At 36.1% G+C, this 20,459-nt stretch overlaps 1 protein-coding gene across 2 annotated transcripts in view; it reads left to right on the top strand.

Annotated features, from left to right (window-relative positions):
- BMPR2 (bone morphogenetic protein receptor type 2) overlaps positions 1–20,459 on the top strand; it is a 217,323-nt gene that overhangs the window by 145,597 nt on the left and 51,267 nt on the right. For both annotated transcript variants that reach the window (XM_036928171.2, XM_036928169.2), the window contains exon 4: positions 20,154–20,264. In XM_036928171.2, coding sequence (XP_036784066.1) covers positions 20,154–20,264 — 111 coding nt within the window. The remainder of the gene's footprint in view (positions 1–20,153; positions 20,265–20,459) is intronic.

Raw genomic sequence — 20,459 nt, 5'->3', positions numbered from 1 at the left:
AAATGTAGCATAGTCTGTGGATTAATCTTTATCTTCTGTTTTCTTGTATTTACTAACATTTCTTAATCTGTTTACTTAAATGCTATATTTAAACTTATTTAATGACTTATTCCAATGAAATGTAATTAACCTTGTTAGTTTTTAATTCATTGTTTAATAAAAGAAACAAAATGCTGAAATACAGTCTCTCCTAATCATCAAGCAGCTATTTTAAAGAAATTAAAATTATAAATACTTACAAAGCTAGAAGTTAAGAAGGATAGGCATTGAATGTCATGTGTTTTTTTTTCAAATCTTTTTTTGACGTGGAGGAGTTAACTCAGGTTGTTTATCTCTCTAACCCTTATAATTTAGTAATAAAATGCCTGGACTTAGCAAAGTATGGACTGTTTTTGTTTATTGTTGTTATTTGTTGTGTTTGTTTCTTACAAGCTACTAGGTCTATTCACAGTAATAAATGAAGCAAGAAATTAAAAGTAATCTTAAATATTCAGTATTAAATACCAACGTGGAAAAAACAAACAAGAAATCTGCCTCCTCTCAATTTGTTTTTAGAACATTAAACATGCACATTAATCTGATGAGTCTGTATAGTTGCTCTTCCAAACATATTAATTAAATCAGTATTTTTATTCCTTCTATAAATATTTGTCCAAAACATTGAGCTGCACAATATAGCATTACAGAAGTGATATTTAGCAATCTGAATTATTTTGCTAAGGAATTCATTTAACTCTGATCACATTAATTTTTTGATTTTAAATGTTTTCCCTTGCTTTTATGAAAAGTACTTTGCTTAAAAAAAATCTTTTAAAAAAATCTAATCCTTATTTAACCATTTCACCCAGAGTTGTAAAAGATTAAAGAGCTAACATAGCCAACCACTCATGTGTTGAGTTTTAAGATTTTCTTTGTTGCTAGCTACACACGCAACAATGTTGTTCTTTCTTTGACACGGACTCAGACAAAGGCTGAGTGTAGCAAGGACACAGACAGCAGGCCTCCAGTAGTGGCCCCTGCCTGGCTCCAGGACTTATAAACAGAAACATCCCAGGCTCCAGTGAGGCAGACAGCCCTTCCCTGCCTGTTATGCATTCAGGAAGTGCTTGCTTGTACAAGCCCAGCCATTGCACACAGGCATACATAGCAGTGTTTACATTTGGTTTAGTATTTAACTGAGAAAGCTAATAAGGAGGAAGAAGAGGGTTTTTTAGAGCTAGGGGAACAGAACAATTTCAGATACAGTATATATGTTAAAAAAAGTTTGTTTTTTTTTAAAAACAAAAGTAGGGAGTTTTCTGGTTAAAGGCCTCTTTTAATATGGGAACGCACATATTGGAATATTTTTCCTGGCAGTTTTTCAGGGGTCTCATATTTTTAGACCATGTGACATATCCTGGAAAGTTTTTCATTTGAAATATTTAACTATTAGTTTAGTTTTTAACACGTTTAAAATCTATTTTAAGACTTTTTATTCCTCCCTATTATATGAATCAGTAATTTCCATTTCAGATTTTGGATTAATATTTTTATGTAAAAATTGCATTGCATTTTTTTTTTTGCAAATTTAAGATTAAAAATAAAGAGGATGCTGAGCCTTCATAAGGAACTGTGGAATTAAAAAGACCTTAAAAGTCACCTAGTATAGCCACTTAAAAAAACTCATTCAGTGTATTTTAATAGCAAATTTACAGGAACAGCACAGAAGATAGGCAACACTGAAAACATGTACATGCATGTAGGACAACTCAGAAAAACAGACTGAATGGATGGAATCTATGGTAAAAGTGCTACAAATACCACATAATTACTGTTAATAAGAAATTCACTTGTTTTTTAAAAGTCAAATGCTGACATTATTCAGAAACATTTAACAGGTTTATTTGTAATTGTTAAAGTTGAACTGCTGAAATTTGTTCACTGAAACATTTTGACTTATATTAATGCTTTATTTCCCCCATATTTATATTAAAAGTTCACATACAAAAATGGAAAAACTACCAGTACCTGATTTCTTTTCCCTTTTTTTCCACTTACGATTATATACTAAAGTATCATTTGGCCCTCTGGAGGAAAGATGTCTAACATTTAGAACTACCAATAATAGGAAGAAGACAGGTTTTTTTTTTTGAGAATGAAATATTTCCTGTCAGAGTGGATTCCTAAGCACATTCTCCACATGTGCAGCCTGCTACTTGAATGTCTTTTGGCATAATTGTTACACATTTGGCATGGATAGCACACAGGTTGATATCTTCAAAGAAGGCCAACCATACAATAGCAGTGCTGTGGAAGTGCAGATCTGTTTTGAGGTCTTCAGTGATTTTTCACACCAAATGCTGAAAGGAAAGTTTGGGAATCAGAATTTCAGTAGACGTCTGATAATTCTAATCTCTTGGACTACCACAGGACCAGGCCTGTAACAGTGAGGTTTCTTCCCTATAAGCAGCCAAGATAGATGCTGCAAAATTTTTGTATTAAAACTCATAAATTTTTAGATAAGTACCTTAGTCTTTTTAGTCTGTTTTCTTACACTTTACATTCATTTATAACAAATCAGGCCATCTGTTTCTAAAGCCCAAACTAGGTTATAAAAAACATTAACACAAGCATATGACAACATCAAAAAGAGATAGCGGGCAAAGGATGGGATAGAAAAATTGGAAAGAAGATGCAGTAATTTAGAAAAATCTCAATGGTCTTAAGAATCTCTAATAGGCCCCAAGAATATCACCATGGACTGATTGGAGTCATCAGTCACGTAGAAATTTGCTCCAATATATTTAGTTTAAGAAGAGAGTAAAAATGTACACTGTATTTTTAAGAGCATTTTATACAAAATGATTCAAGATAAAAAAATATTTGGTTGTAGGTATTCATTGGCCTTTCTTCAAACACTCTTTACTCTCCTATATGAACTATTTTTCAGTGGCATTAATAGAAAGGGAATTACCCTTTAGGGGGGATGGGTAGAGATAAGGAGCTTAGTTTTGAGTGTGTTGTTTAGGTATCTCTGAAATATTCAGTGGAAAATATAAATTATATTTAATAAAGAAACTCTGTATGTACCAAAATTGATTAACACAATTATTTAATCCACATATTTTAGAAAATAGTCCAGCCACTGTATCTCCAAATCAAAGAGATTTTTCTGGTACACATGTTTCTTCTTAACAGGTAAACAGTTGAGTCAGGTCGAGGGCAGAGTCCTTTTTCCCTTTGTGCTATTTTAAACCTTTTAAGTTCAGCTCCTCACCATTGCTTTAGACATTCAATATTTCACTCTTCTACTAGTTCTCTGCTTAAGAATGTCTTCAATTAGGCCAAATGTAGTACGTTAGTAGCTCACATTTCAGTCCCAATAGTTTTTCTCAAAATTTGCCTACATCTGACATTTTGCACGAGAAGATATCACTAAGGGCTATTGCCTTATATTCCAGGTAAAACTGACACTACATTCTTATGAAGCATGTTAAAATCACACCCTGTACAACCTTTGTTTATGGCTGAACTATCGATTTTAAGACTGGGTATTGCTCTTCTCATCTTAGGTTATTTCAAATTTCTTCTTGGTAGTAAAAGAGCACTAGGATTGCAGTATCTATTGGATTCCACTGCAGAATAAGATGGATTTTTATTTAGGTGGTCAGTCCCTGTTGTTTTTTTGAGTGCCATCTATTAAGAGTGTGATCACATTTATTTAAAAGATAGTGCTATGTTAATTTTGCTGATAGAAATGGATTTTTTGCAGCAGAAAACCTCGATTATGTATTTCTGATGATAATCATTGTTAAGTAATCTGAAGATGTCATTAGCAAAGCCATTTACATACATATACTGCTCAACAGACTGCTGTTTGAACAGAAATACACATTTAAGGAACATACTTTGATTTACAGCTGCATTTATTCCTTACAGAGTCTATTGTTTACAGTACTCTTGTTGGCTTCATAATCAACCGAATCTTTGCTAATGAACAGCGCCCCAGACGTATTGTTTCCCTGTCAGGCTGAACTATCTGCCTCAATGTTGTTTTCCAATAGTCGAGAACTATGCAAACAGTTTAACTCCTCTTATTTTATCTCCTCCCCTTATTTACTTCTGTAGTTCATTCTAAAGAAATCATTTGATTATCCTATGTTGATGATTCTTCTAAGATATAAATAGCCCAGTATATTTAATTTATTACATGCCTGTTTTAGCAATTTTATCTTTTAATATTTGGGAATTAGGAGAGAGCAGAGGATAATAGATTATCTTTTGGATAAACCTCATGGCCATTTACTATATAGTATGATTCGAATGTGACTATGAAATTGTTGTGAAATTGATAAGTACCCATGGTATGTTTATATTTGGTAGACAAAGGAAAATAGATTGAAAAATACCATTTTATTATGCAATTGGTTTGGGAAGGAGTTTTCTTTTTTTTTTTTGCTTCTTGTTTTATTGGACTATAGTTGATGTACAGTATTCTATTGGTTTCAGATGTACAACATATTGACTTGGTAATTATATACATTGATAAATGCTTGCCATGCATGATAAGTGTAATTACCCCTGTTATCATACCAAGATATTACAGTATTATTGGTTATATTCTCTATGTTGTACTTCCATTCCTATGACTAATTTATTTTATAATTTGAAGTTTTATACCTCTTTATCACTTTCACCTGTTTCACCAATCGCCCCAGCCCCCTCTGTGGGATTATGAACAGTCTCTTGTCAGTATTTATGGGTCTTTTTCTTTTGTTTGTTTTGATTTTGTTAGATTCCACATGTAAGTGAAATTATATGGTATTTGTCTTTCTCTATCTGGCTTGTTTCTCTTAGGATGATAACCTCCTAGGTCCAACCATGTTATCACAAATGGCAAGATTTCCTTTTTTATGGCTGAGTAATATTTCATCATGTATATGTACCTCATCTTTTTACCCACTCATCTGTCAGTGGGCACTTGGGTTGTTTGCTTATCTTGGCTATTGTAAATAATACTGTAATGAACATAAGTATGCCTATATCTTTTTGAAGTAGTGATTTTGTTTTCTTGGCATAGAATTTAAGGAGATTTTTAGTTCTACAGTAAATCTTATGTGTCAGATACTAGCATTTCTAACTCAAACTTTCATGGAAGTTGACACAGCCAAATTAAGATGTTGGAAAATAATTTCTAATTAATAGCAAAGCACAAATATTTGGTACCCAGGTAGTAAAGAGAGCAGCTCATACATGAAAACTGTACAGTGTTGTGAACTAGATTACAAGAAGTGAAATCTTTTTGTTGTTGTTATCATTAATCTACAATTACATGAAGAACATTATGTTTACTAGGCTCCCCCCTTCACCAAGTCCCCCACACACACCCCATTACAGTCACTGTCCATCAGCATAGTAAGATGCTGTAGAATCACTACTTGCTTTCACAGTGTTGCAAAGCCCTCCGCTTGCCCCCCCCCACATTATACATGCTAATCGTAATGCCCCCTTTCTTTTTCCCTACCCTTATCCCTCCCTTCCCACCCATCCTCCCCAGTCCCTTTCCCTTTGGAAACTTTTAGTCCATTCTTGGGTTCCGTGAGTCTGCTGCTGTTTTGTTCCTACAGTTTTTCTTTGTTCTTATACTCCACATATGAGTGAAATCATTTGATACTTGTCTTTCTCCGCCTGGCTTATTTCACTGAGCATAATACCCTCTAGCTCCATCCATGTTGTTGCAAATGGTAGGATTTGTTTTCTTCTTATGGTTGAATAATATTCTATTGTACCACATCTTCTTTATCCATTCATCTACTGATGGACACGTAGTTTGCTACCATTTCTTGGCTATTGTAAATAGTGCTGCAATAAACATAGGGGTGCATCTGTCTTTTTCAAACTGGGCTGCTGCATTCTTAGGGTAAATTCCTACAAGTGGAATTCCTGGGACAATTGGTATGTCTATTTTGAGCTTTTTGAGGAACCTCCATACTGCTTTCCACAATGGTTGAACTAATTTACGTTCCCACCAGCAGTGTAAGAGGGTTCCCCTTTCCCCACAACCTCACCAACATTTGTTGTTGTTTGTCTTTTGGATGGTGGCGATCCTTAGTGGTGTGAGGTGATATCTCATTGTGGTTTAATTTGCATTTCTCTGATGACTAGCGATGTGGAGCATCTTTTCATGTGTCTGTTGGCCATCTGAATTTCTTCTTTGGAGAAGTGTCTGTTCAGCTCCTCTGCCCATTTTTAAATTGGATTATTTGTTTACTGTTTGTTGAGGTGTGTGAGCTCTTTATATATTTTGGATGTAAACCCTTTATCGGATCTGTCACTTATGAATGTATTCTTCCATACTGTAAGGTACCTTTTTGTTCTATTGATGGTGTCCTTTGCTGTACACAAGCTTTTCAGCTTGATATAGTCCCACTTATTCATTTTTGCTTTTGTTTCCCTTGCCCGGGGAGGTATGTTCATGAAGAAGTCGCTCATGTTTATGTCCAAGAGATTTTTGCCCATTTTTTTTTTTCTAAGAGTTTTATGGTTTCATGACTTACATTTAGGTCTTTGATCCATTTTGAATTTACTTTTGTGTATGGGGTTAGACAGTGATCCAGTTTCATTCTCTTACATGTAGCTGTCCAGTTTTGCCAGCTCCATCTTTTGAAGAGACTGTCATTTCCCCATTGTATGTCCATGGCTCCTTTATCATGTATTAGTTCACCATATATGTTTGGGTTAATATCTGGACTCTATTCTGTTCCACTGGTCTGTGGCTCTGTTCTTGTGCCAGTACCAAATTGTCTTGATTACTGTCGCTTTGTAGTAGAGCTTGAAGTTGAGAAGCGAGATCCCCCCTCCTTTACTCTTCCTTCTCAGGATTGCTTTGGCTATTCGGGGTCTTTTGTGGTTCTATATGAATTTTAGAACTATTTGTTCCAGTTCGTTGAAGAATGCTGTCAGTATTTTAATAGGGATTGCATTGTATCTGTAGATTGCTTTAGGCAGGATGGCCATTTTGACAATATTAATTCTTCCTAGCCAGGAGAATAGGATTAATTCCATTTATTACTGTCCTCTTTAATTTCTCTTAAGAATGTCTTGTAGTTTTCAGGGTATAGGTCTTTCACTTCCTTGGTTAGGTTTATTCCTACGTATTTTATTCTTTCTGATGCAATTATGAATGGAATTGTTTTCCTGATTTCTCTTTCTGCTAGTTCATCATTAGTGTATAGGAATGCAACAGATTTCTGTGTATTAATTTTGTATCCTGCAACTTTGATGAATTCAGATATTCTAGTAGTTTTGGAGTGGAGTCTTTAGGGTTTTTTATGTACAATATCATGCCATCTGCAAACAGTGACAATTTGACTTCTTCCTTACTAGTCTGGATGCCTTTTATTTCTTTGTGTTGTCTGATTGCTGTGGCTGGGACCTCCAGTATGATGTTGAATAAAAGCAGAGCATGGCCATCTTTGTCTTGTTCCTGATCTTAGAGGAAAAGCTTTCAGCTTCTCACTCTTAAATATCATGTTAGCTGTGAGTTTGTCACATATGGCATTTATTATGTTGAGGAACTTGCCTTCTATCCCCACTTTGTTGAGAGTTTTTATCATGAGTGGATGTTAAATTTTATCAAATGCTTTTTCAGCATCTATGGAGATGATCATATGGTTTTTGTCCTTCTTTTTGCTGATATGATGGATGAATTTGATGGATTTTCAAATGTACCATCCTTGCATCCCTGTGATGAATCCCACTTGATCATGGTTTATCGTCCTCTTCATGTATTTTTGAACTCAGTTTGCTAATATTTTGTTGAGTATTTTTGCATCTATGTTTATCATGGATATTGGTCTGTAATTTTCTTTTTTTGTGGTGTTTTTGCCTGGTTTTGGTATAAGAGTGATACTGGTTTTATAGAATGAGTTTGGAAGTATTCCCTACTCTTCTATTTTTTGAAAAACTTTAAGGAGAATGGGTATTATGTCTTCTCTATATGTCTGATAAAATTCAGTGGTGAATCCATCTGGTCCAGGGGTTTTGTTCTTGGGTAGTTTTTTGATTATCGATTTAATGTCATTGCTGGCAATTGGTCTGTTTAGATTTTCTGTTTCTTCCTGGGTTAGTCTTGGAAGGTTGTATTTTTCTAAGAAAGTTGTCCATTTCTTCTAGGTTATCCAGTTTCTTAGCATATAGTTTTTCATAGTACTCTCTCATAATTCTTCGTGTTTCTGTGGTGTCCATAGTGATTTTTTTCTTTCTCATTTCTGATTTTGTTTATGTGTGTAGATGCTCTTTTTTTCTTCATAAGTCTGGCTAGGGGTTTATCTATTTTGTTTATTTTCTCCAAGAATCAGCTCTTGGTTTCATTTATTTTTTTCTGTTGTTTTATTCTTCTCAATTTTATTATTTCTTCTCTGATCTTTATTATGTCCCTCCTTCTGCTGACTTTGGTCTCATTTGTTCTTCTTTTTCCAGTTTCAGTAATTGTGAATTTAGACTATTCATTTGGGATTGTTCTTCCTTCTTTAAAGAGTCCTGGATTACGTTATACTTTCCTCTGCCTTCGCTGCGTCCCACAGAAGTTGGGGCATTGTGCCGTTGTTGTCATTTGTCTCCATATATTGCTTGATCTCTGTTTTAATTTCGTACTTGATCCATTGATTATTTAGGAGCATGTTTTTAAGCCTCTGTGTGTTTGTGAGCCTTTTTGTGTTCTTTGTACAATTTATTTCTAGTTTTATACATTTGTGATGTGAGAAGTTGGTTGGTAGAATTTCTATCTTTTTGAATTTCCTGAGGCTCTTTTTGTGGCCTAGTATGTGGTCTATTCTGGAAAATGTTCCATATGCGCTTGTGAAGAATGTGTATTCTGCTGCTTTTGGGTGTAGAGTTGTGTATATGTCTGTTAGGTGCATCTGTTTTAGTGTGTTATTCAGTGCTTCTGTGTCCTTACTAGTTGTCTTTCTGGTTGATCTGTCCTTTGGAGTGAGTGGTGTGTTGAAGTCTTCTGAAATGAATGCATTGCATTCTATTTCCTCCTTTAATTCTGTTAGTATTTGTTTCACAAATGTTGGTGGTCCTGTGTTGGGTGCATAGTTATTTATAATGGTTAGATCCTCTTGTTGGACTGACCCTTTTATCATTCTGTAATGTCCTTCTTTGTCTCTTATGACTTTCTTTGTTTTGAAGTCTATGTTGTCTGATACAAGTACTGCAACTCCTGCTTTTTTCTCCCTGTTAATTGCATAAAATATCTTTTTACATCCCTTCACTTTTAGTATGTGTATATCTTTGGGTTTGAAGTGAGTCTCTTTTGAGCAGCATATAGATGCGTCTTGCTTTTTTATCCATTCTGTTACTCTGTGTCTTTTGATTGGTGCATTTAGTCCACTTACATTTAGGGTGATTATCGATCAATATGTACTTATTGCCACTCCAGGCTTTAGACTCATGGTTACCAAAGGTTCAAGGAGCTTCTTTACTATCTAACTGTCTAACTGAACTCACTTATTACACTGTTATAAACACAGTCTGTTGATTCTTTATTTCTCTCCGTTCCTTTTGTTCCTCTTCCACTCTTTATATGTTAGGTGTTTTATTCTGTACTCTTTGTGTTTCCCTTGACTGATTATATGGATAGCTGATTTTATTTTGCCTTTAGTTAGTATTTGGTTGGTCTACTTTCTTTGCTTTATTGCTGAGTTAAAAATGTCAGTTTGAAAAGGATACATACTGTATTATTCCAAATGTATGACATTCTAGAAAAAGCAAAACTATGTACAGTAAAACAATCAGCAATTGCCACAGATAAACTCTGTGCACTTTTTCAGACTGACATTTTTCACTCAGCAATAAGCATATCAGAAGATAACTCCATTATTAGGGTTAAGGGTGATTTTTAGAATGGTAGAAATTCCCTCCCTGCATCTTATGTCATTTAATTGATATGTTGATTGACAGTTTGAGGGTATATTCTGCCATCTGATGACACGGGGTACATGGAGATCGGTAGGACCTTAGGACAGTGCAGAACCTGCTCATGACTGCTTAGATACCTGATAACTCCCCACCCCATACACACACACACACACACACACACACTATAACAAATGAATTAACAGAAGAGAAACAAGTTTACTAACATGTATGCCTACTGTATACAAGAGTTCTAATTTCTCCAAATCATTACCAATCATTTTTACTTATTTATTTTTTTAATTGAGCCATCCTAGTGCATGTGAAGTGATGTGTCATGGTAAAATTAGTTTTTATATGAGGCTTTCTTCCTATAACTTATTCTTTGTGTTAAAAGAATACTTATCAATATGTTAAATTCTACTAAAATCCAGTAAGCATCCTGAAGATTAAGAGAGTTTATCAGTTCTTCAACAGATCCTTCTATGGAAATACGTTTGGCATTTTAATATTCAATTATACATATTTTGACTTCGACAAAATACATTCATTTAGAACAAGAATGCTCATCAGAGGAACTCTGCCATTGACAATTCTGACTTTGCCGTAGAGGCTCCCAGTTAATATAATACATGAATGTAGTGTCTAAAGTGAGAAAGATTTAAAATACTATATACATCATTTTTATTGAATGTAATGAATGATTAAATAAGGAAGCAATCATCAAGCACAGCCTCTAGTCATTATTACCAACACTGTGCAGATACTTCCAGTTAAAAAATATGAACGGCTATTTCATAGGGTAACTCATTCCATTTTAGAGAGCTTTATTTATAACCCATAAGTTCTTCTGTATGCTTAGCTAAAAACTGCTGTCCTTGAACATGCACTAATTGGATCTTTTTATTCTCTCTAGCTACAAGTACGTTTTTCCATATGAAGACAGCTATCACATCCTCCTAAGTTTTCTCTTTTTCCACACTGGCCACATCCGGTTCTTTCTACCCATCACATTACAGAGTTCTCATACCTTCACTATTCTACTTGCTCTCGTCTAGATGTGTTTCAGATTGTGGACATCCATCCTTTTAAAGGGTGTTTTCTCTAGACATGCTCTGATCTGCAGAATGGAACTAACATGCAAAGTTTTATATGCTCATGATAGCCCTGTGACTTGGGTATGTGTGTTCCCTTTCTGCAAGTGAATAAATTTAGGTTCAGATAGATAAAGAAATTTTCCTAAAGTCATACAATAAGTGGAACAATAAGTTGCAAGCCCACTTCCCATTTAACTGCTTGTAAAGCCATGCCATCTCTTCATTAATAATCATAATATTGATAGAGACAATAACTACCAATTATTGTATTGATAAATATACACTCAACAGTGCACTAGATACTTAGACTCCTCTCTAAGCCTCACAGGAGACTGTGAGGTAGTACTATTTTACAAATGATAGAATTGCAGATCAGAAAAGTCAAATAATTTGCTGAACACACTAATAATGGTGTACAGTCAAGATTTAAAATCAAATGAGATTCCAAAGACTGTTCTCTTAAATACTATTCTAGTCTGTCTATGCTGTCCCATGATATAGTTTCTATTTCCATAATTTAGGAGCGCAACTAACAGAAGGGTCAGTGTAGTAAATCTATATAATAATATAGGTATGTATGACTGAAAAATGCAATTTGCAATTACCACAAATTTATTATTCCTTAATTTCCTTTGATGCAAAAAGATTCCATATTTGTACATTGATGCATTCTGTCAGTATTTAACAGATTACTGAAAAAAGGATGATCATTTTTTAAATTCATTTTGTTATCATTAATCTACAATTACATGAAGAACATTATGTTTACTAGACTCCCCCGTTCACCAAGTACCCCCAAGAAACCCCATTACAGTCATTGTCCATCAGCATAGTAAGATGTTGTAGAATCATTACTTATCTTCTCTGTCTTGCACATCCCTCCCTCTACCCCCACCCCACATTATACATGCTAATCGTAAGGCCCCCTTTCTTTTTCCCCACCCTCATCTCTCCCTTCGCACCCATCCTCCCCAGTCCCTTTCCCTTTGGTAACTGTTAGTCCATTCTTGGGTTCTGTGAGTCTGCTGCTGTTATCTTCTTTCAGTTTTTTCTGTTCTTATACTCCACAGATGAGTGAAATCATCTGGTACTTGTCTTTCTCCTCCTGGCTTATTTCACTGAGCATAATACCCTTAAGCTACATTCACGTTGTAGCAAATAGTAGGATGTGTTTTCTTCTTATGGCTGAATAATATTCCATTCTGTATATGTACCACATCTTCTTTATCCATTCACCTAATGATGGACACTTAGGTTACTTCCATTCCTTGGCTATTGTAAATAGTGCTGCAATAAACATAGGGGTGCATCTGTCTTTTTCAAACTGGGCTGCTGCATTCTTAGGGTAAATTCCTAGAAGTGGAATTCCTGGGTCAAATGGTATGTCTATTTTGAGCTTTTTGAGGTACCTCCATACTGCTTTCCACAATGGTTTAACCAATTTACATTCCCACCAGCAGTGTAGGAGGGTTCCCCTTTCTCCACAACCTCGCCAACATTTGTTGTTGTTTGTCTTTTGTATGGTAGCCATTCTTAGTGGTGTGAGGTGATATATCATTCTGGTTTTAATTTGCATTTCTCTGATAACTAGCAATGTGGAGCATCTTTTCATGTGTCTGTTGGCCATCTGAATTTCTTCTTTGGAGAACTGTCTGTTTAGCTTCTCTGCCCATTTTTAAATTGGATTATTTGTTTACTGTTTGTTGAGGTGTGTGAGCTCTTTATATATTTTGGATGTCAAGCTTTTATCAGATCTGTCATTTATGAATATATTCTCCAGTACTGTAGAGTACCTTTTTGTTCTATTGATGGTGTCCTTTGCTGTACAGAAGCTTTTCAGCTTGATATAGTCCCACTTGTTCATTTTTCCTTGTTTCCCTTGCCCGGGGAGATATGTTCATGAGGAAGTCGCTCATGTTTATGTCCAAGAGGTTTTTGTCTATGTTTTTTTCTAGGAGTTTTATGGTTTCAAGACTTACATTCAGGTCTTTGATCCACTTCGAATTTACTTTTGTGTATGGGGTTAGACAGTGATCCAGTTTCATTCTCTTACATGTAGCTGTCCAGTTTTGCCAGCAACATCTGTTGAAGAGACTGTCATTTCTCCATTATATGTCTATGGCTCCTTTATCATACATTAATTGACCACATATGTTTGGGTTAATGTCTGGAGTCTCTATTCTGTTCCACTGGTCTGTGGCTCTGTTCTTGTGCCATTACCAAATTGTCTTGATTACTGTGGCTTTTGTAGTAGAGCTTGAAGTTGGGGAGCAAAATCCCCCCCACTTGATTCCTCCTTCTCAGGATTGCTTTGGCTTTTCGGGGTCTTTGGTGTTTCCATATGAATTTTTAAACTATTTGTTCCAGTTCCTTGAAGAATGCTGTTGGTAATTTCATAGGGATTGCATCAAATCTGTATATTGCTTTGGGCAGGATGGCCATTTTGACGATATTAATTCTTCCTAGCCAAGAACAAGGGATGAGTTTCCATTTGTTAGTGTCCTCTTTAATTTCTCTTAAGAGTGTCTTATACTTTTCAGAGTACAGTTCTTTCACTTCATTGGTTAGGTTTATTCCTAGGTATTTTATTCTTTTTGATGCAATTGTGAATGGAATTGTTTTCCTGATTTCTCTTTCTATTAGTTCATTTTTACTTTATAGGAAAGCCACAGATTTCTGTGTGTTAATTTTGTATCCTGCAACTTTGCTGTATTCCGATATCAGTTCTAGTAGTTTTGGAGTGGAGTCTTTTGGTTTTTTTATGTACAATATCATGTTATCTGCAAATAGTGACAGTTTAACTTCTTTACCAATTTGGATTGGTTGTATTTCATTGTTTTGTCTAATTGCCATGGCTAGGACCTCCAGTACTATGTTAAATAACAGTGGGGAGAGTGGGCATCCCTGTCTTGTTCCCAATCTCAGAGGCAAAGCTTTCAGCTTCTCACTGTTCATTATGATGTTGGCTGTGTGTTTATCACATACGGCCTTTATTATGTTGAGGTACTTGCCGTGTATACCTATTTTGTTGAGAGTTTTTACCATGAAAGGATGTTGAATTTTGTCGAATGCTTTCTCAGCATCTATGGAGATGATCATGTGATTTTTGTCCTTCTTTTTGTTGATGTGCGTGATGATGTTGATAGATTTTCGAATGTTGTACCATCCTTGCATCCCTGGGATGAATCCCACTTGGTCATGGTGTATGATCCTTCTGATGTACTTTTGAATTCCGTTTGCTAACATCTTCTTGAGTATTTTTGCATCTACGTTAATCAGAGATATTGGTCTGTAATTTTTTTTTTTGGTGGGGTCTTTGCCCGGTTTTGGTATTAGGGTGATGTTGACTTCATAGAATGAGTTTCGGAGTATTCCCTCCTCTTCTATTTTTTGGAAAACTTCAAGGAGAATGTGTATTATATCTTCTCGGTATGTCTGATGAAATTCCAAGGTAAATCCATCTGGCCCGGGGGTTTTGTTCCTGGGAAATTTTTTTTTTTTCACTTTTTCTTTTGTTTTTTTACTCCACAGATGAGTGAAATCATTTGGTATTTATCTTTCTCTGCTTGGCTTATTTCACTGAGCATAATACCCTCTAGCTCCACCCATGTTGTTGCAAATGGTAGGATTTGTTTTCTTCTTATGGCTGAATAATATTCCATTGTGTATATGTACCACGTCTTCTTTATCCATTCATCTACTGATGGACACTTAGGTTGCTTCCATTTCTTGGGTATTGTAAATAGTGCTGTGATAAACATGGCTGCATCTGTCTTTTTCAAACTGGAGTGCTGTATCCTTAGGGTAAATTCCTAGAAGTGGAATTCCTGGGTCAAATGGTAAGTCTATTTTGAGCATTCTGAGGAACCTCCATACTGCTTTCCACAATGGTTGAACTAATTTACATTCCCACCAGCAGTGTAGGATGGTTCCCCTTTCTCCACAAACTCGCCAACATTTGTTGTTGTTTGTCTTTTGGATGGTGGCCATCCTTACTGGTGTAAGGTGATATCTCATTGTGGTTTTAATTTGCATTTCTCTGACTAGCGATGTGGAGCATCTTTTCATGTGTCTGTTGGCCATCTGAATTTCTTCTTTGGAGAACTGTCTGTTCAGCTCCTCTGCCCATTTTTTAAAAGGATTTTTTGCTTTTTGTTTGTTGAGGTGCATGAGCTCTTTATATATTTTGGATGTCAACCCTTTATCGGATCTGTCATTTACGAAAATATTCTCCCATACTGTACGGTACCTTTTTGTTCTATTGATGGTGTCCTTTCCTGTACAGAAGCTTTTCAGCTTGATATAGTCCCACTTCTTCATTTTTGGTTTTGTTTTCCTTGCCTGGGGAGATATATTCATGAAGAAATCGCTAATGTTCACATCCAAGAGATTTTTGCCTCTTGTTTTTTTTCTAAGAGTTTTATGGTTTCAAACTTACGTTCAGGTCTTTGATCCATTTTGAATTTACTTTTGTGTATGGGGTTAGACAGTGATCCAGTTTCATTCTCTTACATGTAGCTATTCAGTTTTGCCAGCACCATCTGTTGAAGAGACTGTCATTTCTCCATTGTATGTCTATGGCTCCTTTATCATACATTAATTGACCATATATGTTTGGGTTAATGTCTGGAGTCTCTATTCTGTTCCACTGGTCTGTGGCTCTGTTCTTGTGCCAGTACCAAATTGTCTTGATTACTGTGGCTTTGTAGTAGAGCTTGAAGTTGGGGAGTGAGATCCCCCGCCACTTTATTCTTCCTTCTCAGGATTGCTTTGGCTATTCGGGGTCTTTGGTGTTTCCATATGAATTTTAAAACTATTTGTTCCAGTTCGTTGAAGAACGTTGTTGGTAATTTGATAGGGATTGCATCAAATCTGTATATTGCTTTGGGCAGGATGGCCATTTTGATGATATTAATTCTTCCTAGCCAAGAGCATGGGATGAGTTTCCATTTGTTAGTGTCCTCTTTAACTTCTCTTAAGAGTGTCTTATAGTTTTCAGGGTAAAGGTCTTTCACTTCTTTGGTTAGGTTTATTCCTAGGTATTTTATTCTTTTTGATGCTATTGTGAATGGAATTGTTTTCCTTATTGCTCTTTCTATTGGCTCATTGTTAGTGTATAGGAAAGCCACAGATTTCTGTGTGTTAATTTTGTATCCTGCAACTTTGCTGTATTCTGATATCAGTTCTAGTATTTTTGGAGTGCAGTCTTTAGGGTTTTTTTATGTACAATATCATGTCATCAGCAAATAGTGACAGTTTGACTTCTTCTTTACCAGTTTGGATTGGTTGTATTTCATTGTTTTGTCTAATAGCCATGGCTAGGACCTCCAGTACTATGTTGAATAACAGTGGGGACAGTGGGCATCCCTGTCTTGTTTCTGATCTCAGAGGAAAAGTTTTCAGTTTCTTGCTGTTAAGTATGATGTTGGCTGTGGGTTTATCCTATATGGCCTTTATTATGTTGAGGAACTTGCCTTCTATACCCATTTTGCTGAGAGTTTTTATCTTGAATGGATGTTGAATTTTGTTGAATGCTTTTTCAGCATCTATGGAGATGATCATGTGGTTTTTGTCTTTCTTTTTGTTGATGTGGTGGATGATGTTGATGCATTTTCGAATGTTGTACCATCCTTGCATCCCTGGGATAAATCCCACTTGGTCATGGTTTATGAACCTTTTGATATATTTTTGAATTTGGTGTGCTAATATTTTATTGAGTATTTTTGCATCTACGTTCATCAGGGATATTGGTCTTTATAGTTTTCTTTTTTGGTGGGGTGTTTGCCTGGTTTTGGTATTAGGGTGATGTTGCCTTCATAGAATGAGTTTGGAAGTATTCCCTCCTCTTCTATTTTTTGGAAAACTTTAAGGAGAATGGGTATTATATCTTCTCTGTATGTCTGATAAAATTCCGAGGTAAATCCATCTGGCCCAGGGTTTTTTTTCTTTGGTGGTTTTTTGATTAACGTTTCAATTTCTTTGCTGGTCATTGGTTTGTTTAGATTTTGTTTCTTCCTTGGTCAGTCTTGGAAGGTTGTATTTTTCTAGGAAGTTGTCCGTTTCTTCTAGGTTTTCTAGCTTGTTAGCATATGGGTTTTCATAGTATTCTCTAATAATTCTTTGTATTTCTGTTGGGTCCGTCGTGATGTTTTCTTTCTCATTTCTGATTCTGTTGATGTGTGTTGATTCTCTTTTTCTCTTGATAAGTCTGGCTAGAGCCTTATCTATTTTGTTTATTTTCTCAAAGAACCAGCTCTTGGTTTCATTGATTTTTCTATTGTTTTATTCTTCTCAATTTTATTTATTTTTTATCTAATCTTTATTATGTCCCTTCTTCTGCTGACTTTAGGCCTCATTTGTTCTTCTTTTTCCAATTTCTTTTATTGTGACATTAGACTATTCATTGGGGTTTGTTCTTCGTTCTTTAAATTGGCTTGGATTGCTATATACTTTCCTCTTAAGACTGTTTTTGCTGCGTCCCACAGAAGTTGGGCTTTATGTTTTTGTTGTCATTTGTTTTCATATATTCCTTGATGTCTATTTTAATTTGGTCATTGATTCATTGATTATTTAGGATCATGTTGTTAAGCCTCCATGTGTTTGTGGGCCTTTTTTCTTTCTTTTTAAAATTTAATTCTAGTTTTATTCCTTTGTGGTCTGAAAAGTTGATTGGTAGAATTTCAATCTTTTTGAATTTCCTGAGGCTCTTTTTGTTGTCCAGTATGTGGTCTATTCTGGAGAATGTTCCATGTGCACTTGAGAAGAATGTATAATCTGTTAGTTTTGGATGTAGGGTTCTATAGATGACTATTAGGTCCATCTGTTCTAGTGTGTTGTCCAGTGCCTCTGTGTCCTTACTTATTTTCTGTCTGGTGGATCTATCCTTTGGAGTGACTGGTGTGTTGAAGTCTCCTAAAATGAATGCATTGCATTCTATTTCCTCCTTTAATTCTGTTAGTATGTGTTTCATATATGCTGGTGCTCCTGTGTTGGGTGCATATATATTTAGAATGGTTATATCCTCTTGTTGGACTGACCCCTTTATCATTATGTCATGTCCTTCTTTATCTCTTGTTACTTTTTTTGTTTGGAAGTCAATTTTGTCTGATACAAGAACTGTAACACCTGCTTTTTTCTCCCTATTGTTTGCATGAAATATCTTTTTCCATCCCTTGACTTTTAGTCTGTGCATGTCTTTGGGTTTGAAGTGAGTCTTTTGTAAGCAGCATATAGATGGTTCTTGTTTTTTTCCATTGAGTAACTCTATGTCTATTGATTGGTGCATTCAGTCCATTTACATTTAGGGTGATTATCGATAGGTATGTACTTATTGCCATTGCACGCTTTAGATTCATGGTTACCCAAGGTTCAAGGTTAATTTCCTTACTAAGAGTCTAACTTAACTCATTTAGTATGCTCTTACGAACACAATCTAAAGGTTCTTTTCTGTTTCTCCTCCTTTTTCTTCCTCCTCTATTCTTTATATATTAGGAATCTTATTCTGTACTTTTTGTGTATCCCTTGATTGTCTCTGGGGATAGCTAATTTAATTTTACATTTGCTTAGTAATTAGCTTTTCTACTTTCTTTACTGTGGTTTTATTGCCTCTGGTGACAGCTGTTCAATCTTAGGAATACTTCCTTCTATAGCAGTCCCTCCAAAACAGACTGTAGAGATGGCTTGTGGGAGGTAAATTCTGTCTGCTTTAGCTTATCTGGAAATTGTTTAATACCTCCTTCAAATTTAAATGATAATCTTGCCAGATAAAGTTATCTTCGTTCCAGGCCCTTCTGCTTCATAGCATTAAATACATTGTGCCACTCCCTTCTGGCCTGTAAGGTTTCTGCTGAGAGGTCTGATGTTAGCCTGATGGGCTTTCCTTTGTATGTGATCTTTTTTTCTCTGTAGCTGCTTTTAATATTCTGTCCTTATCCTTGATCTTTGCCATTTTAATTATTATATGTCTTGGTGTTGCCTTCCTTGTGTCCATTGTGTTGGGAAATCTGTGCACCTCCATGGCCTGAGAGACTGTCTTCTTCCCCAGATTGGGTAAGTTTTCAGCAACTACCTCCTCAAAGACACCTTCTATCCATTTCTCTCTCTTCTTCTTCTTCTGGTATCCCTATAATACGAATATTGTTCCACTTGGATTGGTCACACACTTCTCTCAATATTCTTTCTTAGAGATCCTTTTTTCTCTCTGTGTCTCAGCTTTGTATTCCTCTTCTCTAGTTTCCATTTCATTTATCCTCTCCTCCACCATATCCAACCTTCTTTTAATACGCTCCATCGTGCCCTTCAACGATTGGCTCTCCGACCTGAATTCATTCCTGCATTCTTGGATGTCTTTTTGTACCTCCATTAGCATGTTGATGATTTTTATTTTGAACTCCCTTTCAGGAAGAGTCACGAGGCCCATATCATTTAAATCTTTCTTGGGAGTTGTATTAATAATTTTACTCTGTACCAGGTTTCTTTGGCGTTTCTTATATGTGTATGGCGCCCCCTAGTGTCCAGAAGCCCTATTCTGGAGGTGGTCAGCCCCTGAAGCAATATCTGAGGTCACAGGGGAGCGGTATTGATGGCTGGGGGGAGGAAAGAGCTGTTCCTCGCTTACCGGCTGCTGTGCCTGTCTTCACTGCCTGAACCAGTGGGCAGAGCACACAGATATAAGCTTATGTCCCAGAGCAGCTGGATATGGATCCCTGCTTTCCACAAGTGACCGGATTCCCAGTCTCCCCAGGAACTCCACCTTTCCCAGCTTTCCAACCCCATAATCAGAAGAGAATGATGAAAGCACCATGAAATGTAGGTTTGTGCTCCCAGAGCAGATCTCCAGAGCTAGGTATTCAGCAGTCCCAGGCCTTCCACTCCCTCCTTGCTCAGTTTCTCTTCCTCTCCCCGTTGAGCTGGGGTGGGGGAAGGGCTCGGGTCCCCCGGAGACACAGCTCTGGTACGTTACCCCGTTCTGTGAGGTGTGCTCTTTTCTCCAGGTGTGTACAGTCTGGTGCTGTCTTCTTTCCTGTTGCTCTCTCAGGATTAGTTGCACCAGCTATATTTTCTAATTGTATCCAGTTTTAGGAGGAAGCCTCTGTCTCTCCTCTCATGCCACCATCTTTAATCTCCGATGATCATATTTTTTAATTTTTCTTTTAGGTCCACCTCATTCATTTAACCGAGATGAGACAATAATCATTGCTTTGGCATCAGTTTCTGTATTAGCTGTTTTGATAGTTGCCTTATGCTTCGGATACAGGATGCTGACAGGTAAAAATATGACTTTTTGTCCTGCTGCTTAAACATGTCATTTAATGATAATTAGTTTTCTCTTTCTTAAATTTTTTTATACTTAGAAATCCCCTCTGTGCAACAATATCTCCCATCCTCTTTCTTAACATTTTTTCCTAGTTTTTGTGGAAAGTTTCAAACATACGCAAAATACCTGAAATGCTGCTTCACTGA

This window comes from Manis pentadactyla, chromosome 6 (assembly GCF_030020395.1).
Source record: "Manis pentadactyla isolate mManPen7 chromosome 6, mManPen7.hap1, whole genome shotgun sequence".
Classification (NCBI taxonomy): Eukaryota; Metazoa; Chordata; class Mammalia; order Pholidota; family Manidae; genus Manis; species Manis pentadactyla.
The sequence above is the reverse complement of the archived record's forward strand: the minus strand, read 5'-3'. Positions and strand labels throughout refer to the sequence as shown.